We start from the raw sequence: 14614 nt of genomic DNA, 5'->3' as shown, positions 1-14614 counted from the left end.
AAAAACTGAAAATTGAAAAAAAAACGATAACGAACGGGCCCTTATGTGTATGTTCCTAGTCCCGACTCTACTCTCGAGGGTCGCAAAATTAGCCATATTTATTTGAGTGGTGCAACCCAAGTTGACGATTTTGCATCTAAAGATTATCATCCCCGAGGGCTGAGAATGGTTGTGTTGGCAAGGTGCTGCAAACCCTTTCTCCCGCCATATCTATCCCCTCTTTCTCTCTCCGAAATCCCACTTCAATTCTATTCTCCATTCTCAAACAAAATCAGAAACTATGCAATCAACAAAAGGGTTCGTTTCTTTTGTTCAATGGGTTCTTCTCAAGCCTCAATTAATGGTAACAATGGCAATAATAATTGGGTTGGTAGTTCCAATAATCAGCAATTAGAGGGTGCAATCAAGAAAGATTTGTGGGTGTATAATACAATGAGTAGGAAAAAAGAGATTTTTAAGCCTAAAGTAGATGGAAAAGTGGGAATGTATGTTTGTGGAGTTACTGCTTACGATTTCAGCCATATTGGTCATGCTAGAGCTTATGTTACATTTGATATTCTTTACAGGTCCAAAGTCCACCCCTTTTCTTTCTCTCTCTACAAGTTTCTAATGTTGTAAAATTTTGTTTTGGATATTTATGGTTTGTGTATGATTGTTAATTTTTGAAATTTAGATGCCCTTTTACTTGATTTTTGTTGGGTGGAGATTAGAATTTGCTAGTTGTTTATTATCAGTTGAGGATAAACTATTTTCAGATGTTGTGAATATGAAAAGATGAAAACTTTGTGTTAATTTGCCGAGAAATTTGGATTCTGTTGAATGGGTGAGTTGCTTGATTTTGATTTATAAGCAAAAGTTAAGTTGGTTCTAATAAGGAAATGTTGGTATAATAGTTACCAGTTTAACCAGTGGTCAGAATTTCATGTGGTCGTTTAATTGATATGCCTCCCTCAATCATATCGACTTTCTAGGAGATTAGGCAAAAATGATTTGTTCTTGGTCTTTTTTCACTCTCTTACATCTAATGATGTGAACAAATGAAGAACCGTATTAAAATATGGAATGCAGCTGAAAATTTGTCTGTCTTTCTGTATAATCATTTGATTCCTATATGCTGTGAAGTTCAAGCAAATTTCGAAAGGATAGTTAAAAGAGGGTGAGCTAGGGAGTTTAATTACCATAGTAATGGCCATTAGTGGTAGACCTGAGCATATATTTTCGTACTTTCTAGCAAGATGAAGGTTGGTGGGTTAATATTCAGTAGATAATTTATCTACTTCTCCTTGGGTATTGTACTAGTTATTGTGGGTGTTCAATGTACATGTACCTGCTGATTAGTGCTGTTTATTTGCTCTGATAAGTTGACAGGTATCTCAAGTATCTGGGCTATGACGTCTGTTATGTTCGAAACTTCACTGATGTTGATGACAAGGTTAGGTAACGAATTGAACTGTATAATCACGTGCTTATGAATTTAGTTAAATCTCTTCCTTTTGGTTGTCATTTTTCCTAACTCATTTGCTCTATGTCTTCCTTAGTACATAGCATCTGTTCACAATGTGTTTGTGGTTGTTTGAGTTATCTCGATGTTTACATTTTATTATATTAAGAAATCAACAGTTTTGTGCTTCAATGTCATTATGGCTTTTGCCTTAATTTATGAAGTACCGACTTTCTTATATGTGTCTGACAGGATACCTGAGTGTGGAATTTTCGAATTCTGTAGATAATTGCCAGAGCCAACGAAGTGGGGGAGAATCCAATATCTCTTAGCAGACGTTTTTGTGATGAATTTCATCAAGACATGTCATATCTTCATTGTTTACCTCCTTCTGTAGAACCTCGTGTCTCGGATCACATGCCGCAAATTATAGACATGATTAAGCAGGTAATTTTTTTCTTTCCTATCAAGCGATGTGTTTTTTCCTAAAGTCATGGTTTGATGCTATTCATATTCTGTTGGTGGACGAAATTCTTTTAGCATAATTGTTTTACTTCGAAGATCTGCATTGCACAAACATTGAAATTTTTAATTCTACTTGCTGTCTAAATTCAACTTTTGTTAGAATCAGCTCCACTAATATCTTGTTTTCCATCTTTTTCTGGCAGATTGTTGATAATGGCTTTGCCTATGGTGTGGATGGGGATGTCTATTTCTCTGTGGAAAAGTTTCCTGATTATGGACGATTGTCTGGACGAAAATTGGAGGACAATCGAGCTGGTGAGCGGGTAGCTATTGATTCGAGAAAGCGCAATCCAGCTGATTTTGCATTATGGAAAGTAAGTAATAATTTATATTTTTTTTCTAAAATATCATATACATGTTTATGGAAATTGTTTGAATGGGATAAGTCATCTTTGCTTTAATCAAGGCTGTTAAGCATGCAACTATATTCAGTTTCTGGTAGACACGGAGAGTGGGGATAGTCAGCAGTAGGTAGTGTTTATTACAATGCTTTCTTCTCTTGCATGTTCTGCTAAGATTATATGTTAGCCTGAGAAATATTTGGTGCAATGCTTAAGCACCTGAAATCCTGAATTTTGTATATAGAATGATGAGTGTAAACTTTTAACTTAGACCATGCCAATTTTTTTTGAGAATAGCTAAGCAATTGTTTTGGTGATGCCTCATGGAAAGCCTTTTATGCCAATGTTTTTTCTGTTCCCTGTTTTGCTTCCCACTGCTCACTTTGAAAAGCATGAAAAAAGGATAGATTTTTGTTTTCTGAAGCATGCTTCAGTGCTGCATGCACCCAGTTGGTGTTTGTTGTGGTAATATTTCTTTTAATTTGCTGCACTATTTAGCTGCTTTTGATATCTGACTTCTTACAAAATATGCTTCTACTACAGTCTGCCAAAGAAGGAGAGCCCTTTTGGGAGAGTCCATGGGGTCCTGGAAGACCTGGTTGGCATATTGAATGCAGTGCTATGAGCTCTGTATATTTGGGTTACTCTTTTGACATACATGGTGGTGGGATGGACCTTATGTTTCCTCACCATGAAAACGAAATTGTTCAGAGCTGTGCTGCATGTTGTGAAAGTAATATACGCTACTGGGTGCATAATGGATTTGTCACAATTAATTCAGAAAAAATGTCCAAATCTCTTGGAAACTTCTTCACAATTCGGCAGGTAAGAGGACTTAGCTATTTCAGGTTTGCAGTCCCAAGTATTGTGATCATTGCTTTGCTTCATGTTCATAGTTCTGTTGTTCTTTTTTATGTCCTGATCTAGTAAGCCTTGGTCTTTCCAGGTAATAGAACTTTATCACCCGCTTGCTTTGAGACTCTTTCTCATGGGAACCCACTATCGATCTCCAATAAATTACTCTGATGTATTATTAGAGAGTGCGTCAGAACGCATTTTCTACATATACCAGGTATGTCTCATTATTGTATTCTACGCGAAAATGGTGGACAAAACTTAGGGAGCATTAAAATCTTTCTATATTATTAAAATTTTGTGCCTTCCTAACTTAGACTTGGGTCTGTCCTCTTTTTGCCTATAAATTCTAATGAAACTGCTAGTTATTATGGTATGACCATTGGATGTAGATTTTGTGACATGAATCCTACTGCCTAAAAGTTTTTCTGCGTCTCTTCTCAAGTTCCTTTCTCTTCTCTTTGTGGAGTAATATTTGTTTGTGATATGGGCAGAACCTAGATATCGTGTTGTACTAAATCTCCTACTGCTCCTTTTACTTTATGCAATCTATATGCAGACATTACAAGACAGTCAAGCTCTTCTGAGCGAGTATGGGAGAGCTAATTTAAAGGACTCAATACCCCAGGATATTGTTAGTTGCATCAATGATTTGCAAAATAGTTTTGTGATTTCGATGTCAGATGATCTTCATACACCTGTTGTTCTTGCTGCACTTTCTGACCCATTGAAGACTATCAATGATCTTCTTCATACTCGCAAGGTATTCAACTTTCTGGCTGATCCCCAATTCTTCTTTTCTGGTCCATATACAAGGTTATTATGTGATCTTTGTGGGATGAATTTTTTGACTGTGTCCCGAACCAGTTTTGCAAAGTTTTATTCACTCAGAATATCCATACCTTTCTGTTCCTTATCTCTAGCATCCCTCTTTTGGGAGAGGGTTTGCATGTTATGCAAGTATGAACTTATTTTGCTCCAAGCTATCTGGCTCACTATGCGTGTTCTATAAGCAAGGGACAGAAATAAAAATCATTGTCTATATCGCTTGATTAAACTAAATCCAACTTGCAGAAGTTTTATTAACCAATGTCTGCTAGTGTGTGAAACAACGATCACATTATCACTTGAAATATATGATAAACTTCATCCAACTCTAGAACAATGATAAAATCATGAAAACTTGAAAGAAAGCAGATAGGATGTATAACGGTACTATTGGATTGATCCTGGGTGATGAAATTCCCGAAATTTATGATTTGTTCTTTAAAAATCTTTGTGACGCATTTTTAAGGAGAATAACGGATGCTCTTTCATGTGGTTTTCGTTGTAGTCGCTTCTTTTAACCATCCTATATACCGTTTTCTAAACTCCATTGAGGGGAGAATGGCTTTAGAATTTGGTATCTTAATGGGAAAAACTCAAATCTTCAAATACTTCTGTAAAACCTGCAACATGTTGACTTTCACACATGTCAATACACTACTTTGGCTCTTAATATCTTTGATTATCGATTAGTAAAACTTATAAAAGATTGATAGTTTGAAGATACATTTTGATACCAATCCAACAATATATTATATGATAGCTATTGTATTTATATATCAGCTTTGAAATGCGTAAAAGTTTAGTATTTTAATAGCAATTTTGCATGTATCAGAAACATAGTTAGTATAATTTTAACACATGGCGCTACAGGGAAAGAAGCGTGAGCTTCGAGTAGAATCACTTGCAGCTTTAGAGAAGACAATCAAGCATGTGCTGACTGCTCTTGGGTTGATGCCATCAAGTTATTCAGAGGTTAAAATATTTTGATATTTTCAGATTTAATGCATCTAACATTCAAATATTCAATAACTTTGACTTTTGTTAAATTGTGATGTTGCAGGCTCTACATCAGCTTAGAGAGAAGGCTTTGAAACGCGTGAAGTTTTCAGAAACTGAAGTTCAGCAAAAGATTGAAGAGAGAGACATGGCAAGGAAGAACAAAGAATATGAGAAGTCTGATGCAATTAGGAAAGAGTTGGCTGCTGTGGGAATTGCTCTGATGGACAGCCCAGAAGGGACGACCTGGAGACCTGTGGTTCCTACTGCACTACAGCAAGAGCCAGTTATGGCTAATTGAGTCAATGTATAACGTGATTTTTTTATACCATATTAGTTGATCAACAATTACTATCCAAGGAGACAAAGGATTCAGAATATTGGGAAATCCGCTTTATGATCAAATCAGTCTTCTTGTGAGGAGACCTGGGGATAATCATAGGATGTGGAAATTAGCACTATTGTGACGATGATTATATTTTTTCCCCCTACATTATGGATTTTCAAGAGCTTATGGTGTGTATTTGAGTGAATAAAGCAACCATCATTTTTACCATTTTACTGCTGTGTCTGTGACACCCTTATTGCGATTCTTTAATGTTGAAGCCAGGCTGAGAATATGTGCCATTAAAGTTGAGGAAACAGAAACAGTTTTAAGAGGGGGAAAATTCACTTTGATATTTGAATTGGTTGGAGTTTTTTTACACTTGTGTCGTATTTTCTATCTCTAAACTATGTTATTATGTATCCATTTCTATTTACAAGTATATGAAACAATGCTCGGAATATGTACGAACACAATTGAGAGAGGAGCAACAGATATTGGATCACTTAAATGTACAACTGCAGGTTTCATTGGTGGGATGCCACCGGAAGAATCAACAGTCAAAATTCTCCCATTTAGAAGCACTTTCTTGCTGATCAAATCCCTATTTGGAGCTGTCAGGTGGTACTCTTCTCTTGTATTCTGACTGATTATTGGCATTTGTTCAAACTTGGATTTCCTAGCAAATGGGCTTTTGTCTGCAGCTAATATGCTGTCTGTTTCTGTTGAAATGTTGACTTGGAGGGTCATCAAAGCGTCAAGGTTGATTAATAGCAATGTGATTCCTTGCTGAATGGATAAATATGGTATGTCAGATCAAACTTAGCATTGTCAAATATAACTTCCTTATCAAAATATCATCTCTTAATGTTTTTTTTTCCAGAATTCCTCTAAATGAGAAAGTATGGCATGAAGGAATAAGGTTATCATGCTATAGGTAAATTTCCATCTTTAACTAAAGGTTTCTTTTATAATTTTAGACGCCCCAAGTTGTTTCTGCAAGTGTGTGTAACATTTCTTTGTTTTTGGTGGAGTATATAGTACATTATTGCTATAGAAAAATCCTTTTTGTTCTTTGACCGAACTGGCCGAAACAGAGAGCAAAGTTAATCACGGAACTACTTTGATATGGAATATTGTGGTACTTACAGATTGCTTCGAGCAATGGGTGTAGGCTCGTAAATTATTCGTCCCGGAAATGCTTGTGGATAAAACTTGTTTTCCCATCAAACGATTCCAAAGAAGAGCGCTAGAATTATGCATAGGGGTTAGTGATACAACTCAGCAGCATTTTCAGAAATTCTGTTCTACTTGTGTCACAAATTTAGCTTACAATTCTTAGTTAAATTACCTGTAATAATCAGGATTTGGGACAAAACTAGATGTGTCGAGAAGCCCATAATTTCCGCCGATCAAAGTTTGTCTGCAATAAGTTTTGGTACCATAGGTTGCTGCCATTCCTAGCTGATCTAAGTACCTGCTCTTGTTCACAAAAGCCCAGAAGTTTAAGCTTTAGCAACCTAATTAGAATTGAACATATATTGCAGTGGCTAATGAAGTGGAAAGTTACCAGAAGCTCATTACAAAAGCATTTGTTACATGATTGCGGCCACTGTTATAAGCACCACCTGCCTCGCCAACCCAAGCAACAGCTGAAGTTCCTGAATTCCTTATGTCCTGCTGAAGGCTTCTGAATATGCTTGCTTCTTTGTTAAGGATGGATGGATTTAATATTTTATCCACAAGGCTATCATCATCACCTGCAAACCAGGTAAAATATTCTCACATCAAAATTGGGGATTCGTGGGTTACCCATCTAGAAAGTTTTTGAACTTTTATTTATTCTGTATAAGGTATACTAGATACATAGTTTTCCTTGTTAGCTAGGTCGAGCTACCCCAGATGTTCATAACATTGTTAGTTATCTTCAGCCAATTTAGATTGATAGGGAGATAGTTTCTGAAAGAAAAAGGTTATGTGAAGAGCAAGTTCACCATTGAACAAGAGAGGAATTAGTGTGAGATCCACGCTATCTGGGTTTACCAAATTGCTCCCTGTCACACGAGTTCGTTGGAGAATCGTTCTCCATTTAACCTCACTGTTTCTGAAAATCTCATGCTGATAATTTTTGCCCTTATGAATTAGGAGATATTTATGTGTGGTGTCTGTTGGTTTACCTGCACCAATATTATAAACATGATGTGTGATTGCTTGGAGAGACTTGGTTGTTTTGCGAATAAAATCCTCGAACCATGTAGCATCAAAAAACCCTCCCGGGCCAAGCACTATAGGTTTTGTGTTAGAACCTTCGTACAGCTTTTCCAACAGATTTTGCAGGGTTTTCACATCAGAAGCGTATTGCTGAGCTGTTACCTTTGCACCAATTCCATTTCCACTGAGCTCATTTCCTATCAGAAGTTCAGAACATAAACCATGTGTTATGAGTTTGAAAAGAGTATGTTAACATGCTCGAAAAGTTCAGAGCTATTTGTCTCCTAAGTAAGCCCTTACCAAGCTCCCATCCATAGATATTGTATCCTTTGTTGATTGTATATCTCAAAAGGGATTCAGCATTGCTGGGATCCCAAGCTCCTACTGCTGAGCCATCCGAGTTCATTGTTCTTCCAGCTAGTGCATTCAACCCGAAAGTAACCACTGCCCTATACTCAGAATTGCCCAAAAATCTTAGGATTTTGAAAATTATACAAAGATTTGAGTGAATTTTAGTGGCTCAACTTTATGAAATATGTACATCCTCCTCCCAAATTAGTTGCAACATACAATTTTGGTACAATATACAAGGGACGTGAAAAAGTATTGTGAAAAGAATGATTGCGTCGGTGTAGGGTCCAACTTTGGGAAAGTAGAGAAAAAGGAAAAACTTGCTCACAAGAGTATGTTGCAACTAAATTGGAACATCAGCAAAAAGAAAATGTAACAACTAATTTGAGACATTGTATTTAAAATTATTTACGAATAGTGTAACAATAGAAATGGGGAGTACCAACTTTCTTTTTCTTTTGGAAAGTTGATAAAAAAGAGTTTTATGAAGCCTTCCTAGCAAGGGGAATTCCTGAAGTGTTGGATACAAGGATGGGAATACTAACTAATAGAAGTACATACCCTGTTTCTTTGAAGAAGCTGTTGAGGCGATCCCATCGCGCCATGGACAAACAGCCTTGTGAGAATCCAAGAAGTTGAGAGCTGTTACTGACAAATGGGGTACAAGGTTTTTGCTGATTTGTTTGGTAGATTAGCTTATCTTGAAGTGTTCCACCCATTCTGATTTTCAGGGGAGAAAATGCTGCAATTTTATGAGGATCACATAAATACATACTATATGGAGTGTATTTGTACATATCTGTGCTGGATTATATACTATAAGCTTACCTTTGACTGCATTTGACAGGATTATGTTGTTCAGATCCTACAAATGTGAATAAAGTTACTAATTAGAACAAAACACTTTATTACAGATGAATGACAGAGGTACATGGATAGAAGTTTATTTGCAGTTAAGATTATCTGAGAGGTTTTAAGGCTACTGAGATCTAAGAGATTAAGAAATGGTCTCCTGGTATAGGTGGGCTCGGGCTGGTTCATAGCGGGCTAGGCTGTGCGGATGGCCGGATGGATCCATTTGGACTCACTGAATAATATGGCGCAGAAACGCCTATTGTTTTGTCAATCTATTTTTCTTAGAAAATTGGGCTAACCGGGCCCGTTTATGCGGTTTCAAATTCGGACCCACTCGCTAGCTCGACTAGTCTCGACCTGATGGCCTGGAGGTTGTGACTGGGTTAGACTGGCCCATTAGCCACCTCTATCAGTCTCTTCTTCCGATAACTTTGTTAATGTCTTTTATTGGTCTATCATATTTTTTGGAACTTTTGAAGTGGCTATCATAGTTTGAGGAGATGGGAGGAATATGTCTTAATTATCATGTGAAATTGTTTGTAGTTATAAAGTTGAAAAGAAGTATCTTCTCCGTTCTGTTTTAAATAAAATATTGAGGAAAATGACACTATTCATTGATCAATTTTGACTCCAATTTATCGTCATTATATAAAGAAAAACATAGTCAAGTGGGATCTTGTAGATTCTTCTCGATGCATACTATCAAATTATAACTTTTTTATATTTTTTTATGTGCGCACAACTAAAGATATTAATGATTAAAGAAGCCCGTTGGGTTGTATGATTTTTTTCATTTAAAACAAAACGGAGGTAGTAATTTGTTTGAATTGTGATGCAAGGTCTTAGTTTACAATGTCATGTCAGATGAGTTGTGGGATTTAGAGGAATGGAGGTCATTATACATCGACCATAAATTAAATTCATGCGATTAACTCATTTCATTACGATAGTAATTAGTGGACATGACTAGTTATCAACATATAAAGAACATATCCGCAAAAGAATGTGAAAAAGAGAATATCTTATTTAAATCCATGGTATTTGTAATGAGCTAATGATGTAATGACTAATCTCGAAACAAAATGATATCATAGTCATCATTCATCACGACCCAATTAGATGTCTCGCTGGCATAATCAATAAATTCATGGTAATGATATACTACTTCCGTTCTTTTTCTATCGTAACAATAGAGTTTTTACGTTTGTCAATGTACAACTTTAATTATTAATATTTTTAATTATATTTTAGTAAGTATTATATAAATATAACATTATAAAAGTATAAATTGAGACGAATCTAATAAAATTTCATATGACTATATTTTTCCTTACGTAAAAATCACAAGAGATAGTGAAAGGGTAGTGAGTGGATAGTGTAAAAAAAACTCATTGTAATAGAACAAGAACGGCGGAAGTATGTACTAAAAGAAAATATATTATAGTTCTTTTTTTAAAATCCAAATCTTTGACTTTTTCTAGATGATTTAATTAGCTTACTCTTGAACACCTTTGATCGAATGCTTTTTATTTATTATTTATTTTATTAGGAAAGATGATTGGTTCGAATATCAATCGATGTTAGGCTACTAGTTTGTAGGGCACACCAGCTCAGAGGCTGTGTACAAGGCTAAACAACCCATAAATAAATGCCCTAATATATTGTTGGGATGAAGATTCAGACACTATACAATGCATTGGAATTCGGGGTGGTACTCCACTGAGCTACCACCTCTTCCTTAGCTCTTCATTAATCATCATCTCAGCCATTTTTCACTTATGTAGAAAGAAATAGGTTATGACATGATAGATTGGTATAAAGAAATGTTTTTACTGACATTCACCTTATAGTATACTTCTATTTATAGACTATGAGGAAAACAAATTTAAGTGACATAAACATGTAACATATACTACCTCCATTTCGTGAAAATAGTTACACTTACACTTTTTATGCATGTTGATACACTATTTCAGTACTTTGAGCCTTTATATCTCTAATGTTATATTTGTAAAAAATACAAAAAGCTGATATTCTAAAAATACATATTGAGACAAATGGGCCTGGGTAACCCAATAAAGAGGAGGAGAGTTAAGCCCACTTACAAGCTAGGAGGTTCCATCCTAAAACCAATTGGTAATAAGGGGAGTAACCCCTTTGCATTATAAAGTGAATCCATCTCTCTTATTTAATCAATGTGGGACACTCACATGTGGTGTGCGCTATACATCATAGCTTCAACAGAATCAAACAAGACCTCACCTCAGATGACTATATTTTCTCTTAACCATAAATCACAAATGATAATTAAAGGGAAATTTGCGATAATGTCAAAAGTGATAGTGCATATAACTATTAAGAAGGAACAAAGGTAGTACATATACATATGCATAAGGCTCCTAAATTGTTAAAAAAACTAATTTGTTGTGGAATTGAATTTTATACATCACCAAACGCTAATCTTATGTCAATAAATAAACCTTTCTTTCTATTCCAATTTGGGCATTTGGCAATTCAACCATTATCAACTTAATGCTCCTAATTCCTATCAAGGTGAAGACAAAAATGCAATAAAATCATCATTTTTCCCTGTACATTGTGCAGTAACGCTGGATTTAATCATTCCAAAATTTAAACTAGCTTGCAAAGTCATCTGTTCATCATTAAAGATGGTAATGAGATCGCGTAATCTTTTTCTTACAAGTAGCATTCATTGCATATTATCATTGTTGCATATACAAAGCAAGCACTACATAGTAAGTGAAGTGGAACTGCCCATAATCACCTATTAGTAATTTCCAACTGTTCATTTTAAACAGATTTTAATCTACCAGAGAAATTAGAGGGGTTTATTATCTTTCATTAACTTTCTATACCTCTTGGTCCTAGTATAATGGATGTAACCAAGGATGACTTAGCCTAGTGGTTAAGATTGAGATGTTGTGAACGATAGGTCATAGGTTCAAATCTCCCTCCTCTTCTTTATACTGCATTCGTGGCTCATATGGATAAAAAAAGTATAATGGATTATTTTCTAGAACGATTCTAATGTAATTATTTTATTATTTTTTGTTAATAATTGAAATATACTTCCTCGATATATTTTTGTAAGGCATTTAATATTAATCATATACAAGTCACATGATTACTATCCTAGGTTTTTTGTTTTTAATAAGGAAGGCTAGCTTGATAGGTCATAGGTTCAAATCATCCTAGAAATTGTTGCCTTATAAAGTTTTCGAATATATAAGGGAGGCTAGCTTGATTGTAAGGACGTATTAAACGCATCACAATATAATATATCAAGGTGGAGTCGTAATTCTCTATGGCTACCAACCTCAACCTCAATCTTCCTTGCTCACTATATATGAATGACAGCAGCTGAATGTTCACTTTCTCACCTTCATTTTTGTCGTCACTTTTTAACTAAAACTACTCACATATTAGACAACTTATACATAGGTCTTGCTTTATAAAAAGAATTTGAGTTTGAAAACCTATATACTTCTTCGTTTCGTTTTAAATATAACAAATAAATGTTTTATATCTCACAAATAATATCCCTTTGTTGTATTTAAAATAAAACAGAGGAAGTATTATTAATATAATTATCATCATTAGCATCATCATCATTTTGAGCAAGAAGAGGCTCGTCTTAGGAAGGGGAATAAGGGGAATCCCTCCTAGAATGAGCTAAAAGGATTTAAAAATTGAGCTTTGTGAAAACATACTTCTAAAAGCCAAATAGCTCAATATATTTCTTATATATTTGTTTGCAGGCTACATTTTTTTCCGTCAAACATAGACTCTCATCAATGACTTTAGGTGTTATTTAATCAGTTGACTATTTACTCCATAGATCACTTTTTTGCGAAGTCAACTTCGCAACGGATTATCTCTCTAAAAAGGCCACTCAAAATCTGCTGCCATAATTGACTACGTCGCTGGAATCGATCCTACCTTTGATAATTTTTTTTTTGACGGATTTGATAATTTCGTTCTTCTTGATTCGTTAAATTACTCCCTTAAATGAAGGGTGTTCTAACTTTACCCCATGTACCAAAAAACAATAAATAAATAAATATAGGTTCTAGCCGAGCTACGTACCTTGTTGTTTCATACTAATTACTAGTCATCAATGGTTTCCTCATGTTCCCCATAAGAATCAAACTTATATTACTAGGGATTATTGTCTATCATAATCCTCATTTTTTGATCAAGAATGTATTGGTCTAGTAGTTAAGATTGAGGTGTTGTGAATGATAGATCACATGTTCGAATTCCCCTCTCTTTCTTTGTATTTTGTACTGCTTTCGTGACACATATGAATAAAAAAAAAATAATAAAAAATAACCCCCATTTTTTTTTTCAAATTGACCCCAAGTAATTTTATAAATTACTTCATTGGCTTGTTCCACACTTTTGTCACCTTTAGATTCTCGTATTAATCTATGCTATTTTCAGTAAGTGCTTTCATTTTTTTAGTGACCAATCAAAATCATTTTTCAACGCTCTTGAAATTGTGGATTTTAATTTCTACGTACACGACGTAAAACTTTAATTTATACAAAGAAAAGTATACTCCATTCTATTCAAACCAAAAGAATATCATCAAAATCTATAACTAAAAATTAAACGAGAAAATTTTAATTGTTTTTTTTACAGAGGATTAGTGATGACATACCAGATTAAGAAGAGACGCCATGCCCCAACTACAAGAATCATAGTCACACTTATCAGATGGCCACCAATCTAGTGTGGCACATATGTAATCATCATCAGTTTCACCAATCTCAGCTGTTGTGTTAAAGTAAACATCCACCATCTGATGCTTTGGTGATTCTACTGAATGGTGGATGATGAAGTACAAGATACATGCCGAACCCAAAACAGCTACGATGAAACTCACCATTTTACACCCAATCCGCGCTCTTTTGTTCATATTGTTCGACACCAAAAGGCACTAACTTATCGTGTTACATATATTTTTTGAGGGGTGAACTTTTGTGTTTATATTATAGTTCTCATGTTATATATTAATATTATACATTTGATAAAATGAATCAAAGGGTGTATTTAATTTGTATTAATTAATCATTTGAGAAAAACAAAAATAGGTGGGAATGTAATAAATTGAATGGTGGAAAAAAGTGAGAATGAAGAAAGTTGAGGAGAATATATGAAGGAATGGTGAGAGTAGAAGTGATGAGACATGATAGTATAGAGGGGGCTAACTTTATATAAGTGGAAAGAAATTGAAAGCATTGACATTGGGTCAAGCATGGATGTTTCTACTCTTTTTCCCACTTTAGATTTTTCTAATACTCCCTCCGTCCCAAAATATAGTTCCCATTTCTATTTTGGGAGTCAAAATTTAAAATCTTTGACCAAATATTCTCATTAATGTGTACAAGAAAACATATCCACGTGGGGTCTTGTTGGATTCGTCTCAACGTGTACATTCAATATCAATTTTTTCTATTTTTTACTAATACAAAATAGAAGATATAATAGGTCAAGGATACATCTCGGAGACTGTGCAAAAAGAAATGGGAACTATATTTTGGGACGGAGGGAGTATAAATTAACACTTGATATGCACGTGGTTTAGGTTTAGGATTAATGGCCCATTATGGTTGGTAGGAAAATTGCATCTTCATTCTCATGCATATCAATATTCGGGTATGAGATTATTGTCATGAATTTTTTATTATGAATATTGTTAAGAATTTTATTAGCTAGTTATATTCAATTAAATCTATGTTAATCTAAAATTAATTATTGAACATTTTTAGTTATTTATTAAGTATGTGACGCTGGTATAATTTGAGAAAAAACCTAAGTTTATTATATAATGTAGATATAAGTGTTAATTAGTAGTAGAAA

The 14614-nt window shown here is 34.7% G+C and overlaps 2 protein-coding genes and 1 long non-coding RNA gene across 7 annotated transcripts; 2 read left to right on the top strand and 1 right to left on the bottom strand.

Annotated features, from left to right (window-relative positions):
* The first annotated feature begins 116 nt into the window (after window positions 1–116).
* Window positions 117–5547, top strand: LOC104882821 (cysteine--tRNA ligase, chloroplastic/mitochondrial). Of its 5 annotated transcripts, none has more exons than XM_010667226.4 (9): window positions 119–566; window positions 1369–1432; window positions 1727–1888; window positions 2110–2280; window positions 2851–3132; window positions 3254–3379; window positions 3722–3925; window positions 4861–4962; window positions 5051–5547. In XM_010667226.4, exons 1-9 carry the CDS (start codon window positions 166–168, stop codon window positions 5285–5287), a joined length of 1749 nt encoding a protein of 582 aa, XP_010665528.1. In that variant the 5' UTR covers window positions 119–165; the 3' UTR covers window positions 5288–5547. The 5 variants fall into 5 exon arrangements, with proteins under 5 accessions (XP_048495174.1, XP_010665528.1, XP_010665537.1 ...); XM_010667235.4 differs by having other exon boundaries at window positions 490–566; window positions 1694–1888; XM_010667244.4 differs by having other exon boundaries at window positions 517–566; window positions 1369–1437; window positions 1694–1888.
* Window positions 5107–13925, bottom strand: LOC104882804 (heparanase-like protein 3). The gene is made up of 9 exons (XM_010667214.4): window positions 13413–13925; window positions 8702–8738; window positions 8435–8615; window positions 7823–7971; window positions 7489–7719; window positions 6882–7071; window positions 6663–6788; window positions 6461–6560; window positions 5107–6100 (listed from the first exon to the last, which is right to left on the bottom strand). The coding sequence occupies exons 1-9, from the start codon at window positions 13668–13670 to the stop codon at window positions 5741–5743; spliced, it is 1632 nt and encodes a 543-aa protein (XP_010665516.1). The 5' UTR covers window positions 13671–13925; the 3' UTR covers window positions 5107–5740.
* On the top strand, window positions 6005–9350 carry LOC104882801 (uncharacterized). The gene is made up of 4 exons (XR_788453.4): window positions 6005–6117; window positions 6195–6248; window positions 6859–7082; window positions 8788–9350. It is a non-coding gene; the product is annotated as an uncharacterized LOC104882801 (long non-coding RNA).
* Window positions 13926–14614: the final 689 nt, after the last annotated feature.

Source organism: Beta vulgaris, chromosome 2 (genome assembly GCF_026745355.1).
Source record: "Beta vulgaris subsp. vulgaris cultivar EL10 chromosome 2, EL10.2, whole genome shotgun sequence".
NCBI lineage: Eukaryota > Viridiplantae > Streptophyta > Magnoliopsida > Caryophyllales > Amaranthaceae > Beta > Beta vulgaris.
Note: the sequence above shows the minus strand (reverse complement) of the source record. Positions and strands in the feature narration are given on the sequence as shown.

Bases quoted from the DNA above. Each gene is read 5' to 3' on its own strand.
- LOC104882821 (XM_010667226.4), top strand. From the start codon at position 166: ATGGTTGTGTTGGCAAGGTGCTGCAAACCCTTTCTCCCGCCATATCTA. The intron at 1,433-1,726 runs GTTAGGTAACGA...CGAATTCTGTAG, and splicing joins TCACTGATGTTGATGACAAG to ATAATTGCCAGAGCCAACGA. The intron at 1,889-2,109 runs GTAATTTTTTTC...TTTTTCTGGCAG, and splicing joins TTATAGACATGATTAAGCAG to ATTGTTGATAATGGCTTTGC.
- LOC104882804 (XM_010667214.4), bottom strand. From the start codon at position 13,670: ATGAACAAAAGAGCGCGGATTGGGTGTAAAATGGTGAGTTTCATCGTA. The intron at 8,616-8,701 runs GTAAGCTTATAG...ATAAAATTGCAG, and splicing joins CCTGTCAAATGCAGTCAAAG to CATTTTCTCCCCTGAAAATC. The intron at 6,101-6,460 runs GTAAGTACCACA...TTATCCATTCAG, and splicing joins CCCATTGCTCGAAGCAATCT to CAAGGAATCACATTGCTATT.